We start from the raw sequence: 10,665 nt of genomic DNA on the forward strand, positions 1-10,665 counted from the left end.
CCCCTCTCCACTCTTCTCCTCTTCTTCTCGTTCCTGCTTCCTCCACTGGTACATTCTTTAATCTCTTAATATGATATCTTGATACATCGGCACAACAATCCACATACCACACTTTCAGATGAATCAACCTCTCTTTGGCTGTACGTGTGTCATAAACTGTGGGCATATCTGGGGTCATTCACCCCCCTCTCTATGGTGTCTTGGTTGGTCTCCCAGGTTTCAGAGTGTCCCTGCTCCCCGGCTGTAGACAGACACAGAGACAGGGTGTGTGTGTGTGTGTGGTGGGGGGGTAGGGGGGGGGGGGGGGTGGGGGTGGGGGGGTGAGGAGGGGTGGCACAGGACAGAGCCTTTAGAACAGAGATCCTTACCTTTAAATTATTAATGTATAGCCAGACCACAAAGGACACTCACCGAGAGAGAGGGAGAGGGGAGGACAGTAAAGGGAGAGAGAGAGGGGGAGGGAGGTCGAGAGAGAGAGAGAGCTGCGCTCTCTAACTCGAAACCCTCAGAGAGCGTCTACATTTCAGATGTATAGAATCCAGTCCCTCTCTTCTCTAGACCGGCAGCTTTCTGACACCCCCCCCCCCCCCCCCCAAAGAAAAACTCTCGCAAACGTCAAGCGCCTCCGTCAGACGACGGCATGGGGCTGGACGTCGGTGTCAGAGGAATAAGCCATCGCAGGGACATGGGAGGGATGACGGACGGTTTGGCAGAGAGACCAACCCAGAGCGGGTTTCATTAAATGCTCAATATATCTTGTCTTTTCTGGATCATTTGAGTCCCATTACAGAGCAGAGACACTGCTTTAATTTCTAAAGTGCCTTTCAGGCTCAGCACCTCAACACACACACACACACACACTGTCTCTCTTAGGGCCCACACACTTACACACGCTCACAGCAGTCCAGGCCTGGAACGACCGGTTCTAAACACAAACACGTGCCCACACACTGGGTTGTAACAGAACATTCTAGACACTATTATATTTGCAGTGTTGGATGTGACTTTGATCATGCACCTTTTTTTTTTCTTCAGTTACCTCCACCTTCATCTCATTGCTCCTCTCTAAATCTCACTTCTTCCCCCTCACTCTATTTTTTTCTCTCTTTTCTGCCCTCTCTCAGTCTCTCTCTCTGTTCATCTTTTCTTTTCTCCCTCTCTCTATTCCCCCTCCAGCTTGGCCCCTCCTTCCCTCTCTGTCTCTCTTTCTGTCTGTGTTTCATTCTCTTTCTTTTTTTACCTCTAGCTTGGCTTTCTCTGTCCCCTCCCTCCCTCCCTGCCTCCCTGTCTCCCTGCCTTCCCCTCTCTCTCTCTCTCTCTCTCTCTCTCTCTCTCTCTCTCTCTCTCTCTCGTAGCAGTAATGGATGGCAGCAGCCTTGCAGGCACTGAGGGCCTCTGTCTTGGCCGTTGGGGCTCTCTCACTTGCCAGCTTGGCCGGTGAGTGAACCCTGAGACTGTAACCAGAGCCAAGGTCAACGCCAGGCTGTGTGCGTGCGTGCGCGCGCGCGCGGTTACTCAGTTAGAAGTTTCAGTGGCGTCGAACGCAATACGTGCAACCGATGTGGAGATGGTCAGTGCGTGTGTGTGCGTGCGCGCGCGCGCGAGTCTACGAGTGCGAGGGAAAGTTGGGACTGCAGCAGGGTGAGGGCATGCTGAGCCAGCTGTAGGCTGAAGGGCGGGAGGAGGAGGGGGAGAGGGGGATGGAGGAGGTATGGAGAGGGGGATGGGGGGGAGAGAGAGAGGGCTTCGGAGCAACTGATACATTCCAAATCGAGTTGACTTCCTGTCCCGGGCTCTGTGGCTGAGGTGTTAAACGCTTCAGGAAACCAGATCCACTCACACATCCTCTGAAGGGAGGGGAGGGAGGGAGGGAGGGAGGGAGGGAGGGAGGGAGGGAGGGAGGGAGGGAGGGAGGGAGGGAGGGAGGGAGGGAGGGAGGGAGGGAGGGAGGGAGGGAGGGAGGGAGGGAGGGAGGGAGGGTTGGGTCAGAAAAGTGAGGGAGAGAGAGAGAAAGCTGAAAAAGATGGAGGCATTCAGTGAAGCTAGGGCCAGGTGCCTGAGGCAGTGTCTGGACGGTAAACCGCTTTTAGAGTAGCCATGTGCGCTCATATCAGGTCTATGAACATAGCCACAGTGTCGCCGCTAGACATTTTTGTGCCCTATGCATAATTCCTTTATGATGCCCCCCCCCCCCCCCCCCACCACCACCACCACCACCACAGCTGCCCTGTCAATGCATCCACGTTCTGTGTTTGATATGATGCTGGTTACGGAGTTAATGCTCACGCGCAATGCGCACTGAAAGCATGCAGCCAAGGAGCTCTCCACCTTTATTACTCATTTAAAAACTATTTGATCAATCGTATATAAAAGCATCATAGAATGTACAGTAAAGTAACATATAGCTGCCGTCAGTTATTTCAAATGCATAGATAATGTTTAACAGTACAATCTAAATTTAGTTTGCACCTAACATATTTGAGTGTGCTAAAATTAGCAATAACGTCAGCTAGTTCGAGGTGTGTGCATAGGCTAACTATAAGTTAGCAGCATATTTCCCGTATTTAACAATGATTAAACATGGACTTACCTGAAAGTGATGCACGGGCATCATCTTGCAGTTTATTTCTTTTTCTGCCCCTGACTCCTGTTGTCTTTTTGAGGCCATTTTCGAAAAGTTTACCTAGCCTAATGTCAAAGTTCGTCAGGCCACTGAGATAGAAAAGTGCACTCACGGCGAACTTGGAAAGTTGAGTGTGTATTTGTTTTTTTGTGGGGTGGGGGTGGGGGGGCACCATCGTAACGTTTTTTGAGCAATTAAATATATCTCTTGTTTTGCCTGTTTTGTGATAAACATGCCTAAAAGGTGCGTACTATTTATATAGGCCTACTGAAATAATATCAGCATTATAATTATAATAACTATGATGATTTTTCAGTTGGCACATTTTTGGTGCCCCCTCAGAACTTGGTGCCATACGCACAGCGCGTAGTGCGCGTTATGGGAGCGGCGGCACTGCATAGCCATATGTACTAATATGAAGTGTGTGTGTGTGTGTATGTGTCAGAGTGAGATATATGTGGAACTTGAAGACTTGGAGAATTTAGCTCAGAAAGCGCACACACACACAGGGCCCACACCTACTCTTAGAGAGAACACACAGTGGAGCAGAGAGTTGTATTGGGACGGTCTGGGAACTGTCCCTCATGGATCAGTAGGCTGGGGAGGAGGAGTGCGTGATGGAGGGAGGAGGAGTGTGTGATGGAGGAAGGAGGGGTGGAGGAGTATGTGATGGAGGGAGGAGGGGTTAAGGAGTGTGTGATGGAGGGAGGAGGCGAGAAGAAGGGCAAGGGAGTTGTGTGCATGTTTGTGTGTGTTTGACAGGACAGATCAGAACATACTTGGAGCTTCTCTAGACACAGAGGTCAAGTTTTGTGTACCAGAATTGGATAAAACTCCTGTACCAGCCAACCAATCAGCAGCCAGTGAGGGTCCCCCCCCTACCCTCCCTTCCCTCTGGGCTTCCCAGAGTTCTTCTTCACATACCTTCTGTTTCATATTAATAACAATAACAATTCAAAGACACACCATTTGAAATAAGACTAATTTATTTCGAGGGAGGGAGGGAGGGAGGGAGGGAGGGAGGGAGGGAGGGAGGGAGGGAGGGAGGGAGGGAGGGAGGGAGGGAGGGAGGGAGGGAGGGAGGGAGGGAGGGAGGGAGGGAGGGAGGGAGGTTAGATTTATTTCTAGAGTTTTTTAAATGGTCCGTGGTTGTTCAGATGAACAAGACCATGCAGAAGGCATGGTCCATTCTGGTCCAAACAGGCAGACCATTCTGGTAGCCAATAGGGATGGCCCGCTAATCGCTGGAGGCACAGCAACATCCACAACACATGGCTCGCAAGATACGAGCCAAGACACGCCTCGCCCGCTTAGCCCTGCTGATGGGGACTTCTGGAAGAAAGAAGCAGGCATCTTCATTTGAGGCATTATTTCACCAAGTAAAATGGCCTCACAATCTCTGAGTATGAGTTTCCTACCTGGCAGGAGAACCTGATCAATGATGGTGGCCTCGACAACAGGGGCCTCAATGATAGGGGCCTCAATGATGGGGGCCTTGACAACAGGGGCCTCAGTGATGGGGGCCTCGACAACAGGGGCCTCAGCGATGTGGGCCTCGACAACAGGGGCCTCAATGATGGGGGCCTCAATGATGGGGGCCTCGACAACAGGGGCCTCAGTGATGGGGGCCTCGACAACAGGGGCCTCAATGATGGTGCTGCAGACCTCAGAAATAACACCCTTCTCAGCAGATGTGGGGGCCTCAATGACTGAGGCATCCATATTGTGAGGGTTTTCAATGAAGTCACCATCCATCAGGGCCTTCAATGTAAAACACATGCAGTATGACATTTATGGATAAAGGATATCCCACAGTTGGAGTTAAATGTTTGTGTAGAGATATTTACAGTTTTAATAGCTGAAGCTCCATTCATTGAACCTGTCACTAAGTCACTAACCTCTGTGGCTTTGGCAGTTGAGATCTCCTCAGAGCTCTGGCCTGTCTCGACACCGGTGTCTGGGGTCATCCCAAACATCACCAGGACATGAGCGCCCATGACGTCAGTGAGAAGGGTGATCAGTCTCAGACACCGAGTGTCGAGGGCTTCAGACCAGAGCTCTGGCAGGAGCATCACTGAGGTCTTACCCAGGATGGCGTCCACCGTCTCAGAGCACCTGTCTTGGGAATAACCGACCTGAATCAGGACATCCCCGGCCTCTTTGGCCGAAGAGGAGATTCTCTTCAAGATGGCCGCCGCCATTCCGACAGCCATGTCCGATAGAGCCAGGTAGGTGTGGATCTTGGACTGGGGCCACAGGGCCATGAGGACCCTGGGCACCAGCTCCACCAACACCTGTTTGGGGCTGAGGAGGGTGGGGGAGCGCGGCTCCCTGGAGACGTCGGCCATGATGGTGGCCACACCACTCTGAACACGGATGCAGAGCCTGCCGTTGGTCGGAAGAAAGAAAGAAAGAGAATGAGGACGGTACCTGAATCCACAGTCCATTGAGGATTAATACTGAACAGTGTTCCACTTCTGGAACAATCCTGATGTGGACAGACTGGTCTTACTGGTTGGAAGCTGAGGTAGCACGCTGTGCCTCCAGCCTCTTGGTGGCTTCACACAGCATGTTGGCCGTCTTGAGGATGCAGTTGATCTCATAGGTCTGAAAGGAGACAGAGGATTTAGATGTGTATTTGAGTGTGGAGATCCATCTGAAGGTCAGAGTGTTTTGGTCAGTCTGATTCTTCCTCTGACAGTGTCCTTACCAGCCAGGCCAGCTCACAGCTGTCCTCCAGAGTGCTCCTCCACAACCTGCACAGAAAACAACACAGTCGGTCCCTTTTTTCTTTCTTCTTCTAAATCCCTGATGTTTTAACCACATTGTAACTTTTGGTTCAACAGTGTCAGATGACCCTACTGACGGGGAATTTACCGTGCAGTGAAGGACTTTTTGCTTTGAGAAACCAGCCAATCACAGAAGATGACCTCCGTGATTTCCGGTGGCACCTCCCCTTTTCTCTTCAAATCCATAAAGTGGATCAGGCTTTTCAGCTGCAAGACCACAGATTACCAGTTACATCTCTTGAAAAGCTACATTTGTTTGAGTTGAATGAGTTTAATACATTTTCATGGGAGACACCTTACCGGTTCAGAATATAATTCAGATCCCCAACACAGTTGTAATGCTTGGCCATATGTGCCTGCTATATAGAAGTCCTATGATCAAAGAAATGCATTTTAAATTCAATAGATTGAAACAAATCATCATTAAATAACCAGTCTATTACTTTAACACAGGCAACAGAGAAATATCCAATACCTTTATGGGATTGAACAGGACTCTGTCATCTTCTTTGATCCAATCCATGGTGGGGGCCTCGACAACAGGGGCCTCAATGATGGGGGCCTCGACAACAGGGGCCTCAGTGATGGGGGCCTCGACAACAGGGGCCTCAATGATGGGGGCCTCGACAACAGGGGCCTCAATGATGGGGGCCTCGACAACAGGGGCCTCAGTGATGGGGGCCTCGACAACAGGGCCCTCAATGATGGTGCTGCAGACCTCAGAAATAACACCCTTCTCAGCAGATGTGGGGGCCTCAATGACTGAGGCATCCATATTGTGAGGGTTTTCAATGAAGTCACCATCCATCAGGGCCTTCAATGTAAAACACATGCAGTATGACATTTATGGATAAAGGATATCCCACAGTTGGAGTTAAATGTTTGTGTAGAGATATTTACAGTTTTAATAGCTGAAGCTCCATTCATTGAACCTGTCACTAAGTCACTAACCTCTGTGGCTTTGGCAGCTGAGATCTCCTCAGAGCTCTGGCCTGTCTCGACACCAGTGTCTGGGGTCATCCCAAACATCACCAGGACATGAGCGCCCATGACGTCGGTGAGAAGGGTGATCAGTCTCAGACACCGAGTGTCGAGGGCTTCAGACCAGAGCTCTGGCAGGAGCATCACTGAGGTCTTACCCAGGATGGCGTCGACCGTCTCAGAGCACCTGTCTTGGGAATAACCGACCTGAATCAGGACATCCCCGGCCTCTTTGGCCGAAGAGGAGATTCTCTTCAAGATGGCCGCCGCCATTCCGACAGCCATGTCCGATAGAGCCAGGTAGGTGTGGATCTTGGACTGGGGCCACAGGGCCATGAGGACCCTGGGCACCAGCTCCACCAACACCTGTTTGGGGCTGAGGAGGGTGGGGGAGCGCGGCTCCCTGGAGACGTCGGCCATGATGGTGGCCACACCACTCTGAACACGGATGCAGAGCCTGCCGTTGGTCGAAAGAAAGAAAGAAAGAAAGAAAGAGAATGAAGATTGTACCTGAATCCACAGTCCATTGAGGATTAATACTGAACAGTGTTCCACTTCTGGAACAATCCTGATGTGGACAGATTGGTCTTACTGGTTGGAGGCTGAGGCAGCACGCCGTGCCTCCAGCCTCTTGGTGGCTTCACACAGCATGTTGGCCGTCTTGAGGATGCAGTTGATCTCATAGGTCTGAAAGGAGACAGAGGATTTAGATGTGTATTTGAGTGTGGAGATCCATCTGAAGGTCAGTGTGTTTTGGTCAGTCTGATTCTTCCTCTGACAGTGTCCTTACCAGCCAGGCCAGCTCACAGCTGTCCTCCAGAGTGCTCCTCCACAACCTGCACAGAAAACAACACAGTCGGTCCCTTTTTTCTTTCTTCTTCTAAATCCCTGATGTTTTAACCACATTGTAACTTTTGGTTCAACAGTGTCAGATGACCCTACTGACGGGGAATTTACCGTGCAGTGAAGGACTTTTTGCTTTGAGAAACCAGCCAATCACAGAAGATGACCTCCGTGATTTCCGGTGGCACCTCCCCTTTTCTCTTCAAATCCATAAAGTGGATCAGGCTTTTCAGCTGCAAGACCACAGATTACCAGTTACATCTCTTGAAAAGCTACATTTGTTTGAGTTGAATGAGTTTAATACATTTTCATGGGAGACACCTTACCGGTTCAGAATATAATTCAGATCCCCAACACAGTTGTAATGTTTGGCCATATATGCCTGCTATATAGAAGTCCTATGATCAAAGAAATGCATTTTAAATTCAATAGATTGAAACAAATCATCATTTAAATAATCAATCTATTACTTAAACACAGACAACACAGAAATATCCAATACCTTTATGGGATTGAACAGGACTCTGTCATCTTCTTTGATCCAATCCATGGTGGGGGCCTCGATAACAGACTCAATTATAGAAAATGTTTAAAAACAGTTGAGTATCTTCCGTATGAGAGTATCTTCAGTATAGAGAGTATCTTCAGAATTGATTGTGGTAATGATGAACTTAAAGTGGGATCTCTGGGTTTTGCAAAGACATTAGAATGTTTATATTATATTTCCATGGAGACGGCTTGGTCTGTAGAGTTCTGGGGCCGGTTGCACAAAACACCTTAAGTTTTTTCCTTAAGTATGACACTTAAGGGTAAATTTCTCCTTAGCTAAGGGATTTACTTAAGGGGGTTGCACAGAATCCCTTAAATGATTTCCTTAGCTAAGGTGAAACGTTAAGGGATTTACTACATTTAACGTGATTTTACAGCAGTCAAATTCGACCGTTTCCACGGTGACCGCGTTGTTTGGTTGTATCTAGTACGTCACCTTCGTAGCTAGAGCTAGCTAGTAGCTAGCTTATAGAGTACACCTACGAAAAGAAGGCAAAAAAACCCAATTGGTCAGAGGAGGGAAATATTGTGCTCCTACAGGAATACAAAAAAGAAAGCGCACACTAAAACGTAAATTTGATCCACAAATAACAACGTTTTTTTAAAACGTACGATTGTAGGACGAAATTGCATCGAAATTGCATCAAAAATAAACCTAATTTGGTGAAGCGGTCAATTCAAGAAATAAATCATATATGCTAGAGCTAGCTATGATAACTTGACTGTTATGTCCAAATAAGAGATAACCAACTTCAGGAGGGAGTCCAATAAAACAGGAGATATCAACTTTACTCATAGCATAGGTCTTGTTGCTACTCAGTAGGCTAGCCTAACGTTTTTAAAAAGTGAGCGCTATCCTACAGTACTTCTTAGGTAGCTAACTAGATCAAAATGAGATCAACAGTTACACTGCATTTACCGGAATGAGTCTATACTATGTTTATATTATAGCTACTTTATTTACAGCAGTAGCCGACGCATAAATAGTAGGCTAGCTATTTATGTTTAGACTAGGCTACAGGTAGTACAGCACAGTAGCTTAAAGTCCATATGGCAGGTTAACCACCACTGTTGATTAATGGGTACATAAAGCACTCAAGATATGTATATTATTCCTTGAAATCTCAAAATGGTGTTTAAGACAAATTTTTGACGTTTTTTGTGTTAGCATTAGCATATTAGCGCAATTCGGCGATGACGTCACGTTGGGGAGTCGTGGAGGAGAGTAGCCTCAGTCTAGTACTAGAACTATGGCGATCTACTGGGATGAAGAAGAGGTGGCAAGATAAATGTATATGATGGCCCGCAGCCGTATAATTTTTAACCAAGTCGACCTTGTGGCCGTCAAAGCCAATTAAATGGATTGTTCATTGTACCAAGGAGAATGAGTGGAGAGTTGATAAAGTGTCCTGGTGAGTTGCTATCATTTAGCAACGCAGCAACGACACCTGGAGCTCGTCTATGAACAGCAGTGCACATATACTATTTATTTTGACTGTCAGTGAATAGCACCGAGTGGAAGTCAACGTTTTCTTTATATCTAGTGATCATTCAGGGCCTGACATTAACTTTTTGAGGCACTACACTAAGTAGCCTACATAAGTTCCACTTTTTCATGCACAGGTCACGTCCGGGTAAAGATTGTGCCTTTGACCAACGAAGATGAGCTGTAATAATATACAAATGCTAACAATTGAGGTGTTATAAAAATCGTATTTGTTACATTAAACATTTACACAATTTCTGCAGAATAAAACACTTTCTGTTACGTACTGTATTGCATCTTCGTCCCAATATCTCTAGCTATAGACCGTGCAGCTAATTTGATGCCTAACACTTGAACGGGGGCTTATTACTTGAAAGAGGAATTATTTATGCGTCTTCTCAGTTACATTATATGTGCTTTGAAATACTGTGACTTGCTAAAGTAGGCAAATGGCTAGAACATAACATTTTATAATAATTTCAGTCAATCAAACAGCTGCAAGACCCAGTGAAATGTTAGCATCAATCAAATCAAATTTATTTGTATAGCCCTTTTTACACGCAAGCATGTCACAGAGGGCTTCACATACGCCCATAGAACTGCCCCTCAACCAACCTAAACCCTCAAGGAAGACAAGGAAAAACTCCCAGAAAAACTCCCAACTGGAGAAAAAATGGAAGAAACCTTGGGAGAAGCAATTCAGAGAGGGATCCCCTCCTCCAGAGACAGTTGGTAACAGAGAGGAGCAGAACACAAGCTAAACATAGTCATACAATGTCAATGGGTTTTGAAACACCAAAAATCCATTGTTCGGCTTTATGGACGTTGGATGGGACCTGGAAACTCGCTGTTGGCCGTCATGGAGAATGGTTTCCGGTTGACGACCTGGTCCAGCGTTGGTAGACCGACGACCAGGCCGGTCCTGACTGCTCAGACCCCCCACACCACAAGGGATGTGTGGGGGGGGAGAGAGGAGAACAGGGATTAGAGAATGCCAGGAACAGCTAACAGTTACAGTCGTAATAGAATGAAATCCCCACCGGTCAAGTGTGGACTAGTGCAGCAATTTAACAAAGCTAAGAGGGTATTTGATGCAGCCCCACACACCAAGACAGCAACAGCCCTCCTTGGTTGGAACATGAAATCTGTTCCGGGGGAAACAACTCTAAAATAGGTTATATTTATACGAATAAGGATGAAAATAACCAGCCCCCCGTTGTCTCCAACTAGTAAACTATAACAATAAAAATATACAGCAACGGAACTATTACAGTAACAATATACAATAACAGGTTTACTTTATTTGTAACATTTAAATGGGCAGTGTGAACATAAGCTAAAATTACAATTTAAAAGTTACATGTGATACACACATAGGCAAACGCACACCCCAG

General features: G+C 47.4%; 1 protein-coding gene across 3 annotated transcripts; it reads right to left on the reverse strand.

The window, feature by feature from the left end:
* Positions 1 to 3,728: 3,728 nt before the first annotated feature.
* On the reverse strand, positions 3,729 to 8,752 carry LOC146251594 (uncharacterized). Of its 3 annotated transcripts, none has more exons than XM_084680578.1 (14): positions 7,739 to 8,752; positions 7,563 to 7,634; positions 7,351 to 7,469; positions 7,184 to 7,229; positions 6,986 to 7,080; positions 6,364 to 6,850; positions 5,888 to 6,226; positions 5,713 to 5,784; positions 5,501 to 5,619; positions 5,334 to 5,379; positions 5,136 to 5,230; positions 4,522 to 5,008; positions 4,042 to 4,384; positions 3,729 to 3,952 (listed from the first exon to the last, which is right to left on the reverse strand). In XM_084680578.1, exons 1-14 carry the CDS (start codon positions 7,784 to 7,786, stop codon positions 3,861 to 3,863), a joined length of 2,460 nt encoding a protein of 819 aa, XP_084536704.1. In that variant the 5' UTR covers positions 7,787 to 8,752; the 3' UTR covers positions 3,729 to 3,860. The 3 variants fall into 3 exon arrangements, with proteins under 3 accessions (XP_084536704.1, XP_084536703.1, XP_084536705.1); XM_084680577.1 differs by having other exon boundaries at positions 3,729 to 3,955; positions 7,739 to 8,751; XM_084680579.1 differs by having other exon boundaries at positions 3,729 to 3,955; positions 6,601 to 6,850; positions 7,739 to 8,750.
* Between the last annotated feature and the right edge of the window lie 1,913 nt (positions 8,753 to 10,665).

The sequence above is a fragment of the Hypomesus nipponensis genome, chromosome 18 (genome assembly GCF_054491055.1).
Source record: "Hypomesus nipponensis isolate SF chromosome 18, ASM5449105v1, whole genome shotgun sequence".
Classification (NCBI taxonomy): domain Eukaryota; kingdom Metazoa; phylum Chordata; class Actinopteri; order Osmeriformes; family Osmeridae; genus Hypomesus; species Hypomesus nipponensis.

Excerpts from the sequence above, each read along its gene's own strand:
- LOC146251594 (XM_084680577.1), bottom strand. The coding sequence starts at position 7,786 with ATGGATTGGATCAAAGAAGATGACAGAGTCCTGTTCAATCCCATAAAG. Across the intron at positions 7,470-7,562 it reads CTGAATTATATTCTGAACCG|CTGAAAAGCCTGATCCACTT; the intron begins GTAAGGTGTCTC and ends GTGGTCTTGCAG. Across the intron at positions 3,956-4,041 it reads TGATCAGGTTCTCCTGCCAG|AAGTCCCCATCAGCAGGGCT; the intron begins GTAGGAAACTCA and ends TCTTTCTTCCAG.